The sequence below is a fragment of the Diabrotica virgifera genome, chromosome 3, assembly GCF_917563875.1.
Source record: "Diabrotica virgifera virgifera chromosome 3, PGI_DIABVI_V3a".
In the NCBI taxonomy this organism is placed as follows: domain Eukaryota; kingdom Metazoa; phylum Arthropoda; class Insecta; order Coleoptera; family Chrysomelidae; genus Diabrotica; species Diabrotica virgifera.
In genome coordinates this window covers 171,102,142-171,127,062 of record NC_065445.1, presented here as the reverse complement: position 1 = coordinate 171,127,062, position 24,921 = coordinate 171,102,142, and the positions used below count along the sequence as shown (strand labels likewise).

Here is a 24,921-nt window from a genome sequence, read left to right as displayed (position 1 = left end):
AATAATGTTCCATACATTTTTTGATAAAATTAATATTTTTCGATTTATTTGCTATCGAAATTGTTAGTTTTATATCGAAGAAATCAATGTTTTTCGATATTATACTCATTTACGATTCACTCAATTTTTGTCGTAGAAAAATTTTTTTCAAACCAAGTTCTTGAAAATTAAATAGCCTACAATTTCATATTAAAACATTTTTTCGTATCTCTGATGCTAATCTTTCTATTCTGAAGAAAATGACAGTTTTTACCAAACTACAAAAATTCGTTATTTGCTTTTAATTCCAGTTTTTTAAAAACTAATTATTTTAAGCCAGTCAAATTTCTGGAATCTATTACTAATACATCAATAAAGACCTATAAATAAGACCAATGACAAAAAACACCACTAACTTACATTATTATGCTTCCAATTGGATTTCTCCTTTTTTTTTAATATATTGATTTTTTAACAGTAACTTTTTTATGTTTTATCCTAGAGAGTTTGGTAAAAACGAATTTTGTAGACTTCTTCAAGATCTATAAGGCTATTAATATTAAATCCTTTTAAAATCCTAAGCCGCAAAAAGAGGTGACTGTAAAATGGTTGGTAAAGGTGGTTTTTGCATGTTATTACAAGTTTTAATTGTCAATTGCTCACTCAATTTTTGCCATAGAAAAAATTTTTGTTGACCCTGTTCTTGGGAATTAAATAAGCTACAATTTTATATTTAAATATTTTTTCGTATCTCTGGTGTTAATATTTCTATTCTGAAGAAAATGGCATTTTTTACCAAACTACAAAAATTCGTTATTCGCTTTTAACTCCATTTTTTTAAAACTAATTATTCTAAGCCGGTAAAACCTCTAGAACCTATTAATAATACATAAACATAGAAGACCAAATAAGGCCAATGACTAATTTTAATTAGAGTGGTAAATAGGGGGAAGTGTCCGATCACTTTTTCGCTGAAAAAAATAGGGACTGACATTCTTTTCATAATATGTCACTTAATTTTTGAGACTTTTTTTTATTTCTGTAGATAGATATTTTGAAATACTTTAACTTAGTTTAAATAAGTTATCCTCAAAAAATGCACAGTTTTCCCGTCTTTTAAGTTTGAAACTACAAAATTTAGCATTTGACGAAGAAGAGCTAACATATAATAAAGTATAGCTCGATTACTATTGGTCTTAAAGAAAATAAAAAAAAAACCGTTTTGTTTATTTTTTCAAAAGGTACATTTTTGTTAGGCAAAGTTGTTTTGATAAAACGAAAACTTTTTGAGTTATTAGTAGAAAACTGATTAAAAACATTGATTTTGTCGATATAAAACTAACACTTTCGATAGCGAATAAATCGAAAACTATTAATTTTATCTAAAAAATGTATAAAACGTTTTTTAATGAATGTTTCTACCAACTAAAATAAAATAAAAAATTTCCACCCACGAGGTGGGGTGGCAACCACCCCCATGGTAAAAGCGCTTTTGGGCATCATATAGATTCTGATCCTTGGACTATCCACTACTCATTCTCAAATTTTCAAGCAAATCGATATATTCTGTAAAAATTGCGAGGTTTTGTCCTATTTTAAGCTTCATTACTTGGAATATTTTTTATATATTTTTTGTAAATATTTATTAGTTAGTTCTATTTTTCTATTTTCTTGTAAACTACTTTTTTAAGGCAACAAGAAATCTAAAAGATTTATTAGGTCGAAAACATAGTCTGATTCTTACCTGTACCTGATCCTTCTAAAATTTGCAAGGAAAAAGGGAGAAAAATTAATAGACGTGGGGAATCTACGATATGCATTACACAACACATCAATTTATCTAGGTAAAGATCAAACGAATTTTGATTTCCAGTACTCAGTTTGTGAGTAAGAGCGAAGGTAAATAAAAGACAGTAGTTAAGGTTTTATTTCATTTCAGAGACCGCCATTATCTGTTTACTTACGTTTAAACCTCTTGGTTTCTTCAGAACCGCCCGTGGAGCAGGGCCGTAACTACCATTGGGGCAACCGTGCATAAATTTTCGAGGAAAATAAAAATATGTATTTTAAAAGCCGATCCCAACGAAATATTTTCAAATGACACACTTTTAAAAATACCGCAACATAGTTTTAATTTTCACTGGGGAAATTAGTCTTTTAGACTAAAATTCAATTGGAACAGAACAGGGCCCCTGAGGCCTGAGCTAAGCTGGGGCTCCCGAGACCTTAACATAAAAATTTAAATCATTACTTAAGAAATTAGTTATTTCGACGTAATAAAACCTAAAAAGCTATTGGAAGAGGTGGGCCCGGGCTAAGCTGGGCCCCTGAGACCTTTCGTAAACATATAAATTGTGACAGGAAATTAGTTATTTTGGCGAAATAAAAACTAAAATGCAACCGGAATAGGGACCCCAGGTCCCAGCTACTTTGTCTTAATCAATTTACCCCAAACCACATCTTGGTACGTGAAAGGAACCACATATTGAAAATAAAGGTATACATAAGATAAAATGAGCACATTAGGATCAGTCTCACCAGTACACTGACCAGCTTGACTGAATGTGCTTGGCTCACACTGCAGTAGGTTAAGGCACCTTAAGGTGCTTTTAAATCAAAGTGAACACGAACGAAGGAACGAATTCGGACGTGTTCGCTTGGTTATTCGTTCGGTACAAAGTAAGACCATTTACATTGTAGCGAACGAACGCATTCGTTGATAATCCGTCCGCCTTGTCAGATACAAATGAAGCTGCTATCATTAGCGCTGCTGATTTTAGCAGGACATGCTTTTTTGCAGGACATGCTGAAAAAAAGAAAGAAGAAAGTGTGGTGTTCACATAGAAGGGAAAATGCGCTTTTAAGGGGTTAAATATCAAACATTTTTCGGGACCCCCCTGCGCTGAGTGTAAATTCCCAGACCTCCCGGTAGGGGGCCCCAGATCACAGTTGCCCCGGGGCCCCCAATATCGTAGTTACGGCCCTGCCGTGGTGTGCTCTAAATCGAAACCAAATCTAACTGTCCTTTGGGTAAATTAGTAAGAAATATTTTGCAAAAGGTCGCATTAGCGACATCTATTAAAAGCAACGAGAAATCTAAAAGATTTCTTAGGTAGAAAACCATCCTTCTACCGTTTGCAAGGAAAATGGGCGATAAATGAATAGGTATGGGGACGTAAGAAATCTTTTAGGTTTCTCGGTGCTTTAAATAGATGTCGCTATTGCGTCCTTTTGCTAATTATTTCTTATTAATTTTATTGTACGACAGTTAGATTTAGTTTCGAATCAGAACACACCACGGGTTGTTCTGAAGATTTACGGGCGTTCCGCCCCCGCTGTTTCGCCCCCGAACCGTTTCGCACCCGAACCGTTTTGCCCCCGGGATTTTACCTAACATGTTTAACTAGTTGCATTGAATTATAAATAAAATGTTAGTAATACGTTTACCTATTAATCATTTTTTGGTTTTTTTTTCTTAGAAGTGCCGTACTTACAATATACGGATAAAGTAAGGATTAAGATAAATTAGGATTAAGATAAATTATTATTAGGGGATTTGTAAACATAAATTTAGTAAAGGTGGGTTATTTAAATCAATTTGGTCGTTTAAAAGATACTGAGAGGATTTGTTTTTTTATTTAAAAAAATCGTCAAAATACATATGTAATAGTAACAAAGATACATAAAAAGAAGAAACATCATCAAGTCAGTCAATAAATATAATACATTCCACAATAAAGGTAGTTACAGTAAACGCTACAGTATTAATCCTGTCTACCTACTATAAATGCGCCAAAGAGGATTATTATTGTCCGGTTTATTACTGCTTTAAATGATAGAATTACTAATAAATATGTGTAACAAAGCACTTCTAAGAAAAACAAACTAAAAAATGATCAATAGGTAAATGTAATACTAACATTGTATTTATAACTCAATGCAACTAGTTAAAAATGTTGGGTAAAATCCAGGGGGCGAAACGGTTCGGGTGCGAAAGGGTTCGGGAGCGAAACGGCTGGGGACCAAACAGCGAAGGCGAAACGGTCGGGGGCGAAACTGCGGGGGCGAAACGTCCGTATCCCGTTCTGAAGGAAACAAGAGTTTGAAACGTACGTAAACAGGTGGTGGTAGTTTCCGAAAGAAAATAAATCTTAACTTTATTTCATCTACTATAATTGTTTTTACAAGAAAGAAAAGTATACGTACCTAAATACTATTGGACCTACTTCCTCTAACTTTAATTTATTATCAGTCTTGTTTAAAAATCTCTCTGAGTTAGTAACATTAAAAAGGTATATTTTAACTATGGCATCTTTTGGCGGAACCACCCACCATTCATATGCTGGAAGACCTAAAAAAATCAGATGTCATAGATTTGCAAAGGCTGCCAAAATAAGTAGCAATACAAGTTTTATTTGTTCCCTTTAATAATTTTTTTTATTGTTAATATTTTCGCTAAAACAAAAAAAATCAAACTTGTATATTATTATCGAACAACAGACGATTATACTACAATGACAATAAAGATACACTAGAAACAAACAAACCAAGACACGTTGAATGTTACGAGGAGAACTCCAGTATCAATATTTATAATGTATAATATACATTGTAAATCCTATATCATTATTTACAAAGTTTATACATATTAAATCATGATTCGGAAGCGCTCCTCGTAACATTCAACGTATCCCTAACAACACAAAACATTCCAGGAATGTACTATCAATGTTATATTAACGTTTGAATGTCCTGGACATTCAAGGAACATTCAGTGAACATCTAATTAAGTTATTCGTGGAATGTTACCACAAGACATTATATGAACATACTACCATCAATGTCCTATATTTTAAGAGAGGCCGTTTACTATTCAATTTGCATTCATTTTCAAATTTGCTGCGCGTGTATATTATGTATTTAGGCAATCCAAACCACGTGACTTCTGGTTCTTGTTGGCATAAGTTACAGGTTACAGAGGTTATGTTTGTAATATCATTTCATTTCATTGTTTATCCTCGTATTTTGTCTATTTTGGATTCATTTGTAGTTCGTTTGCTGTATTTTGTGAACTTTATAAACTTTATCATACTGCAAAGTGATTATTTAAGGAAATTATTATTGGAAACTCCAGATGTTTGGAGAAAGGTAGGGGAAAAAATTTATTTACTGTTCATTTTTCTCTGATATTTATCAATATTGATGAATTTTGCAAGCAATAACATTATTTCTTTTATTGTTTTAGATATTTATTGAAGCTGAAAATAATTGGGGTTTTAGATCCATATACAATTCAGTCAGGATTGGATTTTACCATAAAGTGCATTCCACCAAATTACTATTATAGATATTTATACATATCTGGTGGAGTCTCACAGTTACTACTCTAAGCAGCAGATGAAAGCATACAAAAACCTTCAGGCACATAAATATTTTACAGCTGGATTTGTTTCTAAAGTTGAAGTAAAGTTGGAAGTCACAACAACTTCCTAAGTACCTACAAGAATATTGAGGAAATCGAGCTCCTCGATACTACTGGGCAAACTAGAAGATTGAAGAGGACAAAGTCTTTTGAACTAGTTTGAGTGATAAGTGATAGTGAAAAGCAGAGCATAATGCTTGTGTGCCTGTGTATGTTAGACAAGGCGAAAACGGCGGGTTCGAAGGGAAAAATATTCCCATGAGATTTTTTTGCATAATCACATTTGTGAGATATCCCAGAATAAGGTTTAAGAAGTCACCCACGTGAAAAGTGGGCCAATTTTTTTTTAACAATTTTTTTTAATCAAATTGCAAGAATCAATATTTTTGGCCCGAACAATTTTTTATTTAATTTTTTGGACCATTATTGACAAAAAAGGTCTCTTATAATTTTTCTCTAAACTTGATCGTTTTCGACTTAAAAGCAATTTAAAATTGAAAAAAACTAAAAATGGCGATTTTCAAGGCTTAATAACTCGGTTAAAAGTTATTATTATTAAAGTCAATATATCGATACACTTTTGGCATAGTAACGTAAGTCACCAAAAACGTTTTTGCAGAAAAACCACGTTTTTAATTTAACCTGGTTAAGCTTATTTAAATTATACAAAATTTACCAGGGTGTTTTTTGAGGCCTACAGTTTAATAAAGAACAATATTTTTTAAAGTTTTTGTATAGTTTTAGCGGTTAATTGATACTTAAGTTACTTTACGGGTTCTAAAATCTTGAGTCTTGATAAAAAATGTAACGTAAGCACACACATACGTCACTTTGGCGGGAAATTGTAGCAGTTAAAGTAATTTGGAAAGAATTACAAACAATCGTTTATTATAATAACGTTACAACAATCTGATATTAAATATCAAATAAATTTTATTTAAGTGAATTTATATAGCTAGATGAAAAAAAAAACTAAAGGAAATATTAAATTCTTGCTAGTAAATACATAATAAACTAAATACATAATATTTTTTATTAAGTTTTGGAGACTTCATCATCAGTGTCATCCTCTGCATCAGTCTCTGCTAACTCATCTTGAAGAGAAGACTTACATTTTAATTTAAAAAATTCATCATGAAACCTGGCAGGTATGACATTATTTTTGCAGAGTTTTTCCAGATCCCTTTTTTTCAATTCGGATATTGGAAGCAGTTGCTTATAAATTTTTTCAGGTTCACAAACGACCTTTTCTTGTCGCTTTCGACCTTAAAAAAACAAACACTTTAGGATAATCTGCAATTACGTATTCATTTTTTTATTTGTAGTTTATTAACAGTAGTTTAGCTTAAAAATATCTAGCCACTGATCAAGTGTCGGTAAGGCATAAATGGTAAATAAAATTCAGTTCTAAACAAGTGTTCTTAATAAAATTTTTTCTAAAAAATTCGAAAGCGTTCTCTTCTTTTCATCATAACTGGCTTAATTTCGAAGCTATTAACTTCTTCTGCAGCTCATTTGATAGGTATTACGAAGTACTTTGACAAGTGCTTTGCAGATTTTATAAAGTGCATCGTTTTCCCGTTATTTAAGCTTGAATGCTTAGATTTGAGTACTCGTCGAAAATAATATACACTCAATTACCCAGAACTCACTTTGAATTAACGTTAGTTTAGTTCTTTATGTAAGGGGTGTGTATTTAGTTTTTTATTATCTTCAATTTCGTCAATAATAAGTTTTTTGAAAAAAGCTTATAGTTTTTGAGTTATACGTGAAAAACAACTTTAAAACAGGCATTTTTTACAAAAAAAAAATAAAATCTTTGATATTTATTTAATAACTCAAAATGTATTGATTTATTTTAATAACGTTATATAACAAATTTGGCTTAGAATTTGTCCCTCTATCGACTTATGGTATCACTTTTAATAAAATAATTTCACCCCCAAGAAGGGGTAGCATCCACCCCCAGGGTAAAAGCGCAAGTTTGCATCATGTCACCTTTATTCCTTGAGGTATCTTCTAACTACTCACCAATGTTCATGAAAATCGATGAAGGCTCAACGAAATCGGAGGTAAAAACCTTCAGTCACTGCACTATTCTATGCAAATCAGAACAGAAACATGCAAGCAGTATTTCTTTATTTCTAACCGTTTTCTAGATACAAGAGTTCAAATTGATAATTTTACAATTTTAAACTTATTTTTTTCACAAACAGTTTACATTTTATATCAAAATTTACAAAGATTTTTTAACAAACAATTCAACCGAATTTTTTTTTAGGTTATGTCAAAATAATTTGTAATAAATAAACGAAATTAAATATGAAATGGAGTTTTACAGGTTCATAATGTTGGTTAAGGTTTTAGAGTTTTTTTAAATAACTACAAATACATGTTTTTCGTTATAACTTACCTAAAATCAATAATTTAGTCGACTGTAGTACGAATCTGTCACTGTCGTAAGCCAAACACTGACTGCGAAAATCTGACGTAAGTAACAGAATCCGACCGGTACTTACGTTATTATGGCGGTAAACGACGTTTGCTTACGTTATTATTATGGAAATAGTGCTAAAGTTGCGTTTCTTTTGCGGGTATGATTAAAACAATTCTGGACATACGTTTTTAAAATATTTAAAAAAAAAGGTTTAAAGTAATTCTAGGCTTACTACACTTTGGCAGTACCTTCTAAACACTAATAGCGTTAGCTTAATGAAAAAACATGGTTTTCGCCAAAAATGTCACTTACGTTACTTTGCCAAAAATGTATCGATATGACTAAATCAAAGTTTAAAGCCCCCCCTACAAGATACTGAAGAAATTTTTGTCATTATTTTATTACTAAGCTGTTATTTTTAAGTAATAAGAATAAGTGCCATGCACGTGTGCGGGGCTGTAAATGCTGAGTGCGAGAGAGAAGCCATTCCAGCAGTCCAATTGTGCATCTTACTCGCACTCACATTTACAGCAGCGTCAATATGGTCTAACCACTCATTGTTATTAATTTAAAATAACAGCTTAGTAGTAAATTAATGACACAGATTTCTTCAGGATCATGTAACGGCGACTTTAAACTTTGATTTAGTCACTTTCTGACCTTCAAAATAATAATTTTTAACCGAGTTATTAAGTCTTAAAAATGGCTATCTTCGCGTTTTTCAAATTTTAACTTGCTTATAACTCGAAAAAGATCAACTTTAGAGAAAAATTATAAGAAACCTTTTTTTTCCAGAATGGTCCAAAAAACCTAAAAAAAATTAGTCCGGGCCAAAAATATTGATTTTTGCAATTTGATTAAAAAAAAATTGTTAAAAAAATTGGCCCACTTTTCTCGTGGGCGACTTCTTGAACCTTATTCTGGGATGTCTCATCAATGTGCTTATGCAAAAATATCTCATGGGAATATTTTTCCCAACGAACCCGCCGTTTCCGCCTTGTCTATGTTAGAATAGTGCGGTTAGAAAAACAGAGCATAGTGCTCTTGTACCCGTTAGATTAGATAAGGGACGCTATGTATTGAGACGCATCGTAGTGATGATTATGGAAAAAAATATATGACACGATTTTGTGCAATAAAAATGTTTATATTTATCAAGGATGAGATTTGGTACGGCCACATATACTTCTGGTATATCGTCGGTGATGTGACAATACCTCCTATCTGCTTTTTCATGAATTTTGTAGGAGATAAAAAACTTGTTTGGGCCACCTCCTGTTTTCATATATTTTTTGACTGGTTTTGTAGTAAAGTCAACTATCTATTTACTACAAAACAAGTCAAAACTTACGTATGAAAACAGGAGATGACCTTAAAAAATGTTTTTCGTCTCCTGCAAAACTCATGAAAAAACATATAGGAGGTATTGTCACATCACTGACGATATATTTCAGAGAATGTCTAAAAAACATACTTTGAATGTCCTAAGAACATTCGTAGACATTCATGGAATATTTCAACAAGACATTCAGTCTAAAAAATATACTGTGAATGTTCAAAGAATATTCGTAGACATTCATGGAATGTTCCAACAAGACATTCAAGGAATGTTTAAAATGTTGACACAGCACTTTCCTGGGACTTTCCAGGGACGTTCATGTGCTTTTGGGACATTCCAGGAATGGTTTCAATGTCCTGTGTGTACCTTATAGGAACATTCCTGGAATGTTTTGTGTTATTAGGGGTCTTGGTTTGTTTATTTCTAGTGCATCTTTATCGTGATTTTAGTACAGAATATGCTAAGTAACAATAGGGGCCGTGACACTCAGTTCTGTCGTACTTACCAGGGGTCATTCGTATTCGTAAATCCAGGAGTAAATCAAATGGAGGAAATAGTATCTGCACCAATCCGAAAACTGTTAATACTGCACTTATAATGATTAAGGAATATTGTCCTGAAATGAAGAGTTGCAGTCGTTAAAATAAATAAAACTTTTCTGTATAGGCCAGGAAATGAACGTGGAATACCGTGTAATTTTCCGTGTCACCACCGAATTCCGGACTTATCTTGAACGTATGCTTTTCATCCTCAAGAAGGCTTTCACCCCCAAGTAAAAGTAACCTTGGGCTTATGTGCCATGAGGTAGAGGGCAAGAGGAACCTGAATGCAAATTTTCATGCAAATCCGTCGTGACTAGGAAAATTTCACTCCAAAACGGTCATTTACTGGGCTACAAAAGTAAATGTAAACAACACGAAATATTTACTCATATGACAACGAAACAATTGGTACTTCTAATCGATTTGTTGTAGCCGACCATTACAACAAAATTGTAAATAAATATTTAATTGATCAAATGCCCGAGCTCGTCTTAAATCTCGACGAATCTGGATTTTGTATGGATCCCTCCAAAATTAAGCGCCTTCGCCAAGAAATTAAGGCGCTCTATCAACAAATTCGTGGCACAGGTCGTAAAAATATATCAATCAAGTGTTGCAATAGCGCTGATGGTTCTAATTTACCACCTCACATCATTCACATCATTTTTCAATGAAGTACAGTATTACCAAGATGAACTAGAGGTGGTTAAAATTTTCCGGGGAAATTAGATCTATTTTCTTTTAATATTTCTATTAGCTTAGGCAATATTGTGATTTTAGTATGTTAAGATTTTTTTATTTTTATTTAAAAAATTACGAAATCAACGAAATACAGCTACGATGGTTTGGTCACGTACAAAGAATGCACGAAGACAGAATCCCAAAACAAGTACAAAACTGGAGACAGCAAGGTAGAAGAAGAAGAGGTAGACCGACGAAAATTGACAGGCAGGAATAAACAAAGCCATGGATGAAAGAGGTCTGCAAGTAGGTCAATGTGCAATGTGCGGACAGAGAGGAATGGCGAACGGGTACCGGAAGATGGAGAACGTTGTAAACCGATAGTATATATATATTTAAAAAATTTGAAGTATCGATTCCACTAATAGCTTGTTAGCGAGATTATACAGCTTGGTATGCATATTACAAATTGTGACAATATTTTATACATTTATATTAAAAAAAAATTTAATGGAATAAAAAATTATTAGGTCTTTCACTGAAAAGCCTTTTACTAGTAGTGTTGGTAGAGTACTTGTTAATTTGTTCGATTGTTTACTAATAGTCTGGACAGATTATGGGGGAATAGGCCATTTTTGGGAAAGTTATTTACCAGAAATTTTATTACAGGAATCGAATCTCATGATTCTATAATATTAATAATATAGGTATGCACAGTCCGCAGATAGTGTGCTACTTTTTTTATAATTAAAATGGCGCACCTAAATCGTGTTTTTTTCAATTATTGCTCTATAACTTCAAAGATTTTAACTTTACACCAAAACACCCAAACAAAAATCCACTGTAATTAAATTCTGCATAGAAACATTTTTCCCGATTTACTTCGACGAAAATTTTCGTCGGAAAATGCGAGTTTTTCCAACAAAATCTTTAATTTTCAGCTAAAATTTTAGGTAAGTAATTATTTATCAATAATTAAATAACTTGGTGACATCAAAGCCATTTTAGCATAGATTATATTTCCAGAAGCCAATGGAAATTGAATGAACAGTTTAGTAACATTAAATTGTTAATTAAAAATTTACGGTCGCTATAAAAACCATAATAATTATTATACATAAGAATAACTATGATTTTTATATAAAAAGGCACCATACCTGTCTAATGTACTTTACAGAATTGAAGTTTGACTATTTAAGAGACCTCAGGAATATTTTGAAACTATAAACAATTTTTTAGCTTATAAACAAATAGAATATCTCGGCAACTATTACATTATATTAAATTATGAAAACGATCTTGGAAAGAACGCTGCGGGACGCTTCTTTTAAAAGAAAAAATGGACAAAGCTTACAGACAGTCAAAAAAATTACAGATACAGACTATTCGTTATGGAAAGCGGTTAAGAACTTAAAAAGACAGAATGAGCAATTTCCTCCGATTCGTAAAAGAGACCGAACATGGGCACGCACTGACGAGGAAAAAGCAAATACCTTCCGAGAATATCTGGAGGAAGTCTTTCAACCTCTTCCATCGCAAAATACGCCTGAAATAGAAGCTAAAATCAAAGAAACTCTTGAAGCTCTATATCAAATGTCCCAAATTCCAAAACTCTTCAAAGTCAAAAAGGTACATGAGACAATCAGAAGAAACTTAAATCCAGATAAGGCTCCAGGGTTTGATCTGATCAAAGGCCGTCTTATTAAAGATCTCCTAAGAAAAGGGATTGTGCTAGTAACAACAATATTCAACGCGGTGCTACGATTAGGACACTACCCTGCCTAATGGAAAGTTGCCGAGCTTATACTTATTCCAAAACCTGGAAAACCAATAAATGAAGTAACATCATACAGACCAATCAGCCTGTTGCCAGTCCTTGGTAAACTCATAGAAAAGCTAATCATAACCCGACTGACTCCCATAATAGAAGAAAACCACCTGATTCCTAAACACCAATTCGGATTCAGAAAGGATCATAGCACAATTGAACAGATCCACAGAGTAGTGGACGAAATAAATGAAGCATTTGAGCAAAAAAGTTACTGCACGACTGCTTTCTTAGATGTGAGTCAAGCCTTTGATAAGGTTTGGCATGATGGACTACTATTTAAATTTAAAAAATCACTCCCCCACACACTGTACATTATTATGGAATCCTACCTAAAAGAAAGATATTTTACTGTAAGGTACGGTTAGTCAACATCAGAAATCACATTGATAAAGGCAGGGGTACCACAGGGCGGTGTTCTTGGTCCACTTCTATATCTTATGTACACAGCTGATCTTCCAGTAAGCAACCAAACAATCAGAGTTTCCTTTGCAGACGATAAAGCGGTAATTGTTAAACACAAAGACCCAGTCATAGCCGCAAGAATTCTCCAACAACATCTAGTGAAAATTCAGGACTGGACAAGAAACTGGAAAATCAAAGTCAATGAAGTAAAATCAGTGCAGGTTACATTTACCAAATGCAGAGGTACAGTGCCACCTGTTACACTAAATGGACAGGATCTGCCTCAATCTGACAGCGTTAAGTATTTAGGGATGCACTTGGATAAAGGACTGACCTGGAGAAAGCACAATTTTTTTATTTATTAATTGCATGTAGTGAATAACTTATAATAAAAAAAATAAGAGACCTCAGGAATATTTTGAAATTATAAACAATTTTTTGGCTTATAAACAAATAGAATATCTCAGCAACTATTACATTATATTAAATTATGAAAACGATATTGGAAAGAACGCTGCGGGACGCTTCTTTTAAAAGAAAAAATGGACAAAGCTTACAGACAGTCAAAAAAATAACAATTATTATAAAAAATACAATTTAATAAAATTAGATAAATAGTCAATATTCAGTATATAAGATAAATAAAGTAAAGCAAAATCAAAAGCAATATACCTATTGCAAAATTTTAGGTCTTGATCCGGCCTATGAAAAAAAAGTTAATTAATAGCAAGCTGAAAATTTGTTAATAGCTTAAGGGTGTCTAGTCGGATAAACTTTGATATATGGATGCAAAAATCAGACTGCTATTTATCACCTGTCATAATTACTGTCATTTGACTTATTCAACATGTTCCACTCATTAAACGCCCATTTGGTGATAAATAGCAGTCTGATTTTTGCATGAGAGTTTAATCTCTGTTCGGAGAGTTTAAGTCTGTTCTGTCGGACAAAATACATGTGCCGTTTTGGTCTGACCGTTCCAAATTTTAACCTGTTCCACAATTAAAACTTTCCCTGTTCCAGTGTTGCCATATATCAAAGTTTGTCCGACTAGACACCCTTGAGCTATTAACCAATTTTCAGCTTGCTATTAACAAACTTTTTTTGCATACGCGGGATCCAGACCTATTTATATAAATTGCAAATTGAACATACAACAAATAATGTTGTTCTGAATCTATTTCCTTGCGGCATTTTTATGATTAGCTATTTAGATGGGAAATAAGCCACAATTAAATTGAAAAAATAATTTTATTAACGTTTCGAAACAAAATAGGGTTTCGTTGTCAAAATACAAAATACATACTACTAAAATATTGGCTTCGAAACGTTAATAAAATTATTTTTTCAATTTAATTGTGGCTTATTTCCCATCTAAATATTTAATCATACAACAAATAAAATACAACATTAGGAAATAATAAGTTTAAGCTGCTGCATATGAAATCCAATTTTCTTAGTTATTCATTAAGAAATTCTTCTATTGAATAAAATATGTTTTTTTTTGGATAGATATATGCTTTTGTCATTTTACGGAACTTTGGGAAAGACGTTGCAGATTTAATTTGTAATGGGAGATGACTGTATAGTTTTTTTGCGGAATATAATATAGATTTCTTTTCTGACTCAGTGGACGGGATCGGTAAATGAATATCAAAAGTTGAATTTCTGGTGACTAGGCCTTACTGGAAAGACATGAAGGTGTTTACGAATTAAGCAAACGATTTCTAGGATGTATAAAAATGGAAGTGTTAAAATTCCGTGATCTATGAAGGAACTTCTGCAATGTTTAGTTCTTCTGAGGCCAAACATATTATATCTTATTGCTCTTTTTTGCAATTTAAATAACATTAGATTGAGCAGCTGTACTAGAACTCCAAAAATTAAGCTCATATCCAAGATTAAACTCGAACAACGAAAAATATGTTATTTTAGAAGATGCTAAATTTATTTCCCTTGAAACAGATCTTATTGCATAGCACGCTGAGGCGAATTTTTTACTTAACGAATCGATATGAAGGGACCATTTGAGGTTGCTGTCTAAAAAAATACCAAGAAATTTTACAGAATCAACGGTACTGATCTGGCTGTTATTAAGAAGCAAAGTTTGAAGAGCTCCTTTATAGGATAATGCTACTGTCTTATCCCCGTTAAAAGAGAGTAAATTAGAGTCAGACCAGGTTTTTATCGTCAGTAGATCCGAAGTTATAGTTTCATGAAGAGATGCAATAGTTGAGTTGCTCCAAGTGATACTGTTATCATCAGCAAAAAGAAAAAATTTTCCATCGATTTTTAAATTAGTGATGTCATTTATGAAAATAAGGACAGATAGATGACCCAATACTGAACCTTGGTTCACCACATACAAAGTTTTTGAGACTTGATTTAGTATCATTTGCTCTAACCAGTTGTTTTCTATGACCCAAGTAGGATTAAAACCAATTCAAAGAAATACTTCGAATTCCGAATTCCGATTATTTATTACCTTTAATACCAATAAGGTATAAGATCCACAGATATTCAGGAGGAATCTTTTTGTTTAGGGCCATTCGTAGCTCTAATTTTAATAACTTCTTAAATTGGGTAATTACGTTATGGGTACTGTATTACCAGAAGAAAACCAAGAAAATCGGTTAGAAAAAGAGGGTTCAATTATGTGTAAGGAATCCGCTTAATTTAGTGTGGGGTAAATTGCGTAGAGTTAAGCTGTAAACGTGCTGGAGCTGGGGTGTAGTTTAAATTTAAATGTGAATGTTGGATTAACAAAAGAGTACCTAACGCCCTGAAAGTATCTAGAAGCATCAATGGAGATTTTTGTGCAGTTTGGTTAGTCTTGTTCAAGAATGGCGTTCAACTTGTTTTTTATGAATAGCCTACCATTTTTTTTTGGTAACTTTGTTAACCCGGGAACAGTCGCGCTCTTTTGTGTCACGTAACCGGTCGCGCGTTAGATTAAATCTAACAATAAGAATTTGAAACAAATTTTTATTTTATAGTACTTTTATTTACTTGTTATGTTAAAAATATCTATTTCTAACAATTATTAAAGCTAAATGGTTCTTATCAAAGCCATAAATTCCACAAAAAAAAATACATATGCATTATTACACTCTTCTTCTAGACACTTACGAGTGGAAAGTTGTGTTGCAAAATTTATCAATAATTTATCACGTTAAAGGAGAAAATGTTAGATTTTTTCTATCAGCGCGACCTATCCCGGGTTAAAGACATATTGCAGTTTGGGAGGCCTATCAAGTCAGGATAGTATGTTAGATGTTCAGTGTTAAACTGAAACATTTCTGCGGTGGTTAGGTTAAGGGAATTTAAGGTTTTTATTACTCTTTAATAATAATATTTTTCAGTACCTACTGGGTTTACTAGCAAAGATATTTAGGAAGCGTTCAAGTATTACGTAAGGCGATTTTTGACCCCCCTCCCACCCTACGTAACGCACACTGTAATGGGCGTTTAACTATTACGTAACGCAATTTTTGAAGATTTTTGACACCCCCCCCCCAACCTGCGTTACGTAATACTTGAACGGTCCCTTATATAGAACAGGGCATTTAGCACAAAATAAATCAATTTTTAAATAGAGCACATAGAGACTCATAACTTTTTGCATTGCATTAGGATAATGCCAGGAAAAAGTATATTATAGAAAGATGGGTAGAAAAGCATAATTTTTATTTTAAAGTGCATAGAATGCGTCTAAAAGTGCATAAACACGTCAAAATAAGTGTATTAAAGATGAAACAAGCAGATGATCTACTGGCGACCAGGGGAACATATGAGAGGAAGAGGAAGGCCTCAGATGAGATGGAGCGACGACCTTCAAAAATCATGCCGGATCCAGCGAGATGACCTCAGCGCTGGATAGAAACAAGCGGAAAAGAGAAGATGAGACCTTTGTCCAACGATTGATAGATTAAGGCTCGAAGATAGATAGATAGATATACTTTCTTACTATTTACAATAAAGTTTACAGCCTAAATAGTGTTAAAAAGGGAATTCAATGTTTTGCGTTCTAGCTGTGATTGCACTCACAGCTTTCATCATCATCATCATCGGAGACCTCTGGCAGCCCATGGAGGGCCATGGTCGCCCGTTGGGGTTTCTAGGCTCTAAAGTTTTACATGGTGTGGAGGCCAGCCACACGCATAACTCCTCAAAAGTTCTAAACGATATTTATCTAAAATATTACTTTCTTGTTTCTTTTTTTGAGGAGGTCTTTTCGGCGTTATGTGTGTTTTGCTTGTTTGACTATAGCTGCCCTTGTTTTTCTTTCCTTTGCTTGTTTTTCCCATTCTCGTATTCCTAGGTCTTTCAAATCCTGATTAATACCATCAATCCATCTCTTTCTAGGCCTACCTCTCGGTCTCTTCCCATTTAATTCTTTCCTAAGTACTTTTTTTGTATTTCTCTTATGACCCATCCTTTCTACGTGTCCTAACCAACTCAGTCGTTTACTTCGTATTTATTTTATGATAGTCGGTCTGTTAAACATTCTATTTATTTCGTGGTTCATTCTTATACGCCATTCTCGATTCTCCTGTATTGGTCCATATATTTTCCTTAAGATTTTTCTTTCCCATCTAAGAAGCTGTTCCTCTTGTTCACTAGTCAAGGTCCATGTTTCTGATGCATACATTACTACAGGTCTCATTACTGTTGTATATATTTTTACTTTTGAATTAATAGATACTGATTTTGACTTTATGATATTTTGTAGGCTGTAGAAGCATTTGTTCCCAAGTAAAATTCTTGCTGTTACCTCATCACTGTTTTTATTTCCTTCTGTTATTGTTGATCCTAAATATTTGAAATGGTCTACTCTTTCTAATATTTGCCCGCTCAGAGATATGTTGCCTTTCGTTTGTACTTTTTCCCGAGTTGTTACCAAGTACTTTGTCTTTGGGACATTAACTTCTAGACCCATAGTCTGTGCCGCTTCTTTAAAATATGTATACATTTTTTCTAGGTCTTTTAATGTCCAGCTGATTATGTCTATATCATATGCGTAGGCAACGACCTGATTGAGCTTTGTAAATATTGTACCATTCCTATCTATAGGAGCTTTCCTGCTTACTTGTTCCAACGCAAGGTTAAAAAGTGTTGTTGACAGTGCATCCCCTTGTGTTAGACCTTCATTAATGTCAAATTCATCGGACAGTTGATTTTGGATCCTTACTTTTGCTTTGGTGTTGGTTAGGCATAGTTTTACTAATCTGATTAGTTTTTTTGGCACATTTAACTCTTGCATTGCGCTATATAATTCCTTTCTATTTATTGAGTCATACACTTATTTGAAATCTACAAATAGATGATGTAGTTCGGTATTCCGCTCGTAGAATTTTTCCAGCGTTTGCCTTACTGTAAATATTTGGTCTATAGTTGACCTGCCTTTCCTGAATCCTCCCTGATAATCACCTGTTGTTTGTTCCATTAAATTATTTAGCCTTCCTTCCAATATTTTGCTAAATATTTTGTATTCAACGTTTAGCAGTGATATTCCCCGGTGATTATTGCAATCTAACTTATCTCCCTTCTTATGTATAGGGCATATCACTGCAATTTTTCATTGTTCCGGCATTATTTCTGTGGTCCATATTTCTAGTATTAACTTTGATATTTCACTCTGTATTCTATGTCCTCCGTATTATAACATTTCGACAGTTATTGTATCGCATCCTGGGGCCTTGTTATTTTTCATTTTTTTTATTACGTCTTTTATTTCTGCTTCTGTTGGTGCATATTGGTCTACTTCAGCCTCTCCTACTAATCTTAGCTCTTCAATTTCGTAACGTTGATTTTGTTTATTCAACAGTTCTTTAAAATGTTCTCTCCACCGATTTAGCACTCCTTTTCCGTCTGCTATTAAGTCCCCATTTTTGTCTTTGCACAATTTTGTTCTCGGTTGGAAACCTTTTTTTTCAAAATTTAATTCCTTATAGAATAGTTTTATTTCCTATTTTTGTTCATGTTCTTGTAGCCTTTCAATATTTTCTTTATTGTGTTTCCTCTTTTTATATCTTAGATATTTTCTTAATTGTCGTCTTCTTGTAGTATATTCCTCTTTGGTTTCTTCCGTACTGTTGTTCAGAATTTTAAGCCTAGCTTGGTTTTTTTGTTCCATTAGTCTCTGGCAATCTTTGTCATACCATCTTTTTTGGCTAGGTTCTTTGCTTTCCCCCACTACTTCTTTTGCAGCTGTTATCACTGCTTCTTTTAAAACCCTCCATTTATCTTCGATATTTCTGACCTGATTTTCATTTACTTGATTATATTGTTCAATTATGTTCTCTATTTTTGTTTCATATCTTGCTCTCTTTTCCTCAATAGAGGCCACTATATCAGAAGTGTATTTGATCTTTTTTTCACCTTTCTCTGTTTCCTTGGCGGTAATTTTTTGTTTATATTTAATTAGCACAAGGTGGTGATCGGAGCTGCTGTTTGCCCCTATAAGACTTCTCACATCTGAAATCTCTGAAGCATGTCTTGCTTCTATTAAAACGTGGTCGATCTGGTTTCTTGTTTTCATATCGGGGGAAACTTATGTTTCTTTGTGGATATTTTTATGCGAAAATTTTGTACTGCTTATCACCATTTTTTTGTCTGTTACAAAATCTATGATTCTTTGCCCGTTGTCGTTACTTATTTCGTGCAGAGTATGTATACCTATTGTTCCCTGATATATTTCCTCTATTCCTATTTTTGCGTTTAAATCCCCTAAAATTATTTTAACGCTACAATTGTTTACATTTGACATTTCTTGGTCTAATCTGGCATAAAAATCTTCTTTTTCTTCTGCTTCTTTGTCCTCCGTAGGTGCATGCACATTAATGAAATTAATATCAAAGAACTTGCCTTTCATTTTCAGAATAGCTATCCTTTCATTTATGTTAGTAAAGCTTTTTACCGCATGCTTGTATCTTTCACTTAATATGAAGCCATACCACCTTATCCACCTCTTGAATTACCATGACATATTAGATATTTTCCATATTCGCAGATGTCTTTGTTCTTCCATCTCATTTCCTGCAACGCTAAAATATCTGTTTTGTAGATTTTTATTTGTTCAATAAGGTTTTGTAGTTCGCCTATTTCTACCAATGTTCTTATATTCCAAGTTCCAATTAAAATTTTTCCACTTTTCTTATTTTTCTTTTTCCTGTTGTACTTATTCACCTTTTTGTTTTTTTTTTCCTGTTTTCTAGTCTCTTCCGTACCTTCAATCTTTATGTCGCCATCGTGGCCCCTTTTTATTTCAGCATTACTTGTTGTATTTTGATTTTTTGCTAAAGCTGGGAACATCCTCCGATGTGCCTTCAGCGGTCAGACGATGACGACGGTCCCGTCCAATACTCTTTGTTCTATTATTGACCTGACTTGGTTTATTATTGCAGTTTGCTCGTTTTTCTGACCTACTTTTACAGTTCTGTTATCTTTACCCCTTTTCTTAAAATTAAAGTCTACATTACTATTAAAAACAAAATCAAAATTATCAAATTTTCTCATAAAAAAATCATCATTATTTCTCTTATTGTACTTAAAACTACTACTATTTTCACCCTCAATGCGGACGCCGTCGCCATAAGAATTAATCACCTTAACATTACTTTTAAATACATTAATGTTATTATTAAGTACGCTGCAGGCGTCCGCACCGACAGTGAGTATTTCTTCCTCTCTTCGGTTTTCGGTAGTGTCTTCTTCCATTGATGTTTTCGTCTTATTTTCTTTTTTCTTTGTCTCCGTCCAACTTGCTTTAGTTACTTGTTTTTTGAGTACGCTGTTTTCGTTATTTTCGTTGATATTCCTGTAGTGGTGCCCATTGATAACTCTTCCTCCGAGAGGGATCTATCACCATATTTTTTAGCTTTATTCTTTTTCTGATCTTCTTTTACTCTAGCTTCATTTTCTTGTGATAAGGTTTGCAATTGACTCAAAGTGAATAATTGGCCATTCAGAAACAATCTGTTATAACGAATACCTGCAATTTGACCCTTCTCTCTTGCTTCTTTTTGATATTTGCGAAGTTCATTTCTTTGAATTTTTATGTGTTTTGGATAGTCTTCATTTATGAATATGTCTGTACCTTTTAATTTCTTTGTTTCTTTGAGGACCTCGTTCTTTTTACTCCAATTTTTGAACTCTATGAGAATCGGTCTTTTCTTATTAACATTTTTGATACCAAGCCTTCGGATCTCTATAATATCCTGATCTGTATTTAATTCTACTTGCAATTTTCTTGATATTTCTGAAATCTTATGCTTGATTTGGGTTTCGTCTTCATTTTCGATCTCTTCTATTCCTTGGATGATCAGATTCTTTTTTCTTACTTCTCTTTCTAATACTTCTACCCTTCTTTCTTGGATTTGCAATATTGTTTGAAGTTCTTGATTTCTTTCTTTTAACTTTGTGTTTTCTTCTGTTAGTTCTGCCAATTCTTTAGTAATTGTGTCGATCTTGTCTTCCATTCTCATGTTTTGTTTTTCTAGTAGGTCTAACTTTAATAGTTTTTCAAGAATCGCATCAATTTTCTGTTCCATATCTTTACTACGGTGGATTTTAGTGTATGGTCACCTTTATTATAGCAGACCGTAATTACTGTTTCGAGCAAAAACGTTACTTAAAATGCAAAAAGTTGATGTATTAAAATTACTTATACTAAAAAGTTTTACTTTAATTTTAAGGAATAATTTACTAATTTTGAACTTTTCCTTTTATTAGAAAAATAGAATAATATTTTTGAAATCTTTCTTCTCAAATTCTTTTTTGCATCTATTGGTATATGGTGGACAGTTCTTCAGTTTAAATATAAAGTGTACATACCCCAATTCACAATTTTTCTGAGAGAGCACTTTTAAAACCGACTTGCTTGTAACAGGCGGCCACACACCCCCACTCACAGCTTAAACCCTTTCAAATATGTATTTATATACGTAGCACCATATATGGCAGAGATATTGAATTATTGTACTTATCTTGTGATTTTAGATGATCTAGTTTATACTGAGAATATTTTTTTCGATAAAATACTTACTTTTAGGGTTATTTGTGAAAAACCGTCTGAATACGTGATTTTTGTTAAACAATAAACATTTTCACTCGCAAATAACTCGAAAAGTATTAACTTAGTGAAAAAATGTAGAGAACGAAAGTCGATTTATCCATTTCCATTTTGAACGTATGTTCTTATCCCGAGAAGGGGTGGACTTTACCTCCTAGGTACTATTAGTAACCCTGGGCTCAAGTCCAAGAATGAAGTAGAGGGTTAGAGGAACCTTAATCTCAACTTTTTAGGCAATTCGGTGGTGACACGGAAAATTTCACTCCAAAAAGGTCATTTACTGGGATAAGACAGACGGCCACTAAATTTTCAGAAGTGATTATGGTACCACCACACGATCCACTTCCAAACAAATGAGGATACTTACTGTAAATATTCCAAAAAACGGGAAACAAAATACTTCTGTAAGCTTTACAACACTATAACAACTTATTTATACCTTTTTTATTCATATGTACCATTGAATATAGTTAATTTCAGAGTGTTAATGAGAAGAAATGTCATAAATAAAATTATGTGTTATAAATGTGTTTTTCTTTATAATTCGATTATACAATTTTTGTTAAATGGTGTATATATACACCATTTAATCTAAAGTTTTTCAGAAGCTACAAGTATTGTAGAAGCTACAAGAGAGCTACTGCTTTCAACAAAAACACTGTTTAAAACTTCTTTGTTAACTTAAAAAGTTGTTACCATTTCGAGGCAAATAAAATAATACTGTTGATGAAACTGGTAATACTGCCGTTCATGTTGTTACAACCCTGTAACTCAATAGATCCAGGAGGTGGAAGGTGAGGCATTAGGAACTTAAAAATATAGGTGCTTGTCATTTTTTTATTATTCAGTTTTTCCTTGAGTTGTTTGTACTAAGAAATTGTATTTTAAAAAATAAAATTGTTTTTAAAAAATCGTTTTACTGTTCGCAAACCATATTTGGCGCAGTCACAGTAGGATTTTTCCCAAATTACATAGTGCTTTGAGTTTACCTTTGCCAAAGTAGTGTAATTTTTCGTCTCTAAGATTAATCGGAAGAATCCAGTTTTTTGGTGCAGCAATGTCTTCGAAACTCACCCGAGGGAGCAGGAACGAACATAGTCCAGATCCTTTGGAACTTCAGGGACCAGGAACGAACATAGCCCAGATCCTATTAAAAACTTCACGCCAGGGACCAAGAACAAGAATTGTCTTCATCCCATTGGTACCAGAAAGTCAAAGAGCAGTGCAATGAAATTTTTGATGTAAGTGCTTTCTTCTATTTCTCCTAATTTTTCCATATATATTTTTATTATGTTTTTTTGATTCGTGTGGACGAAATATTTAAGAGATATTTTTGAAAAAGATTGATTAAATTTTACTAAAGATTTTTTACCGATTTACTTAAGATTTTATTTTTGATTTCTTTTAATATTTACTAAAGATTTTTCTAATTAAAATATTTATTATATTTTTATTATTTGATTGAAAACTAAAAATGGCTCAAACAAATTTTCAACAACTAAAATATCAAGCTGATAACATTCCTACTTTTGATGGCAACGCGAAACAATTAAATAGATTTATAAAATCATGCGAAAATTTTATAAATAATCACAGTAAAAAAGATCCCAATAATCCCATTAACATTTGTATTTTTAAAATAAGAAAATCTACGGTTTCGTTTTGATTATTAGTCCTTTTTTCACGGTTTTTGCTCTAAATTTTAAAGAACCGCTTGGATTGACATGAAATTTGGCATACGTATAGCTTACATGTCAAAGAAAAAAAAGTGATATTGTGCCGACGTGTGCTTTTGCCCTGGGGGTGACTTTCACCCCCTATTTTGGGTGAAAAAATATATGTCCAAAATAAGTCCGGAAATGGATAAACTGACTAATTTTAAGTAACTTTTGTTCTATAGAGCTTTTTCGCCAAGTCAACACTTTTCGAGTTATTTTCGAGTGAATACGTTCATTTTTCAACAAAATAACCACATTTTTAGACGGTTTTTCGCAAATAACTCAAAAAGTAAGTATTTTGTCGAAAAAAACGTTCTCAGGAGAAATATAGCCTATAAAAAATTTAAAAAAATGTAGTCCACGTTAGGTCTCTGGATCTAGTAGAACCAGAGATATAGCTAATGAAAAATAGATTCATATTCACCAAATTTCAAATAGAATATTTCGACGTGAAATATCCAAAAAATTAAGCACTTTTTGGGAAAACCCATTATAACTTTTTTAAAGCGCTTAAAAAAGCTTTATTTCTGTTTTTACAAAAAGTTTCTAGCATTAGATTTAAGCAAGTTACGCTCAAAATAAAGTTGGTCCCTTTTGTTTTTGCAAAAAAAAAATCGAGAAGACCACCCCCTAATTAGCAACTTAAACGAAATTAATCGTTACCGCTCCACAAATTATTTTAATTATGTTGCGTTTATATGATCTGTAAGTTTCATCGATTTAAAGTGCTTATATTTGAAAAAATTTGGTTTCAAAGTAAAATTTTTAACAATTTAAATTTTGAAAAATATGCTTTTTTTCAAAATAACTTAAAAATTTTTAGATATGCCAAAAATCTGGAAAAACAAAAAAAAAGTCAGATTTGCTTTTCTGAATATCATGTATTTTTTTGTTTTTCTGTTAGACAAAAATTGTTTGAGGTTTGGTGTTTCTAAATTTGCATACATTCGTGATCAGTGACTCGTTCAACCCCTTTTAACTACAGCCGTTTCAATAATAAGGACTTTGAACCGATGAAACTTACAGATCATATAAACAATATATACACGAGTCAAAAAAGTTTTGAAGTCGTAACGATCAAGTTCATTTAAGATACTAATTAGGGGGTGATTTTCTCGATTTTTTTACCAAAACCAAAAGGGACTAACTTTATTTTGAGAGTAACTTGTTTAATTTTGATGCTAGAATTTTTTTTTATAAAACAAAAATGAAGCTTTTTTTAAACACTTTAAATAAGTTTTAATGAGTTTTTCCCGAAATGTGCTTCATTTTTGGTTATTTCACGTTAAAGTATTCCATTTGGAATTTGACCAATATGAACCTATTTTTCATTAGCTATAACTCTGCTTCTGCTAGGTGTAGAGACGTGATATATACACCATTTTTAAAAATTTTTTACTGGCTATATTTTTGCTAAGAATGTTTTTTCGACAAAATACTTACTATTTGAGTTATTTGCGAAAAACCGTCTAAAAGAGTGGTTATTTTGTTGAAAAA

At 32.6% G+C, this 24,921-nt stretch overlaps 1 protein-coding gene across 4 annotated transcripts in view; it reads right to left on the bottom strand.

Moving 5' to 3' along the window:
• LOC114336201 (scavenger receptor class B member 1) overlaps positions 1-24,921 on the bottom strand; it is a 424,275-nt gene that overhangs the window by 120,646 nt on the left and 278,708 nt on the right. For all 4 annotated transcript variants that reach the window (XM_050645641.1, XM_050645644.1, XM_050645642.1 and 1 more), the window contains 2 exons: positions 9,683-9,793; positions 4,186-4,330 (listed from right to left, as the gene is read on the bottom strand). In XM_050645641.1, the coding sequence (XP_050501598.1) occupies positions 4,186-4,330; positions 9,683-9,793 (256 nt within the window). The remainder of the gene's footprint in view (positions 1-4,185; positions 4,331-9,682; positions 9,794-24,921) is intronic.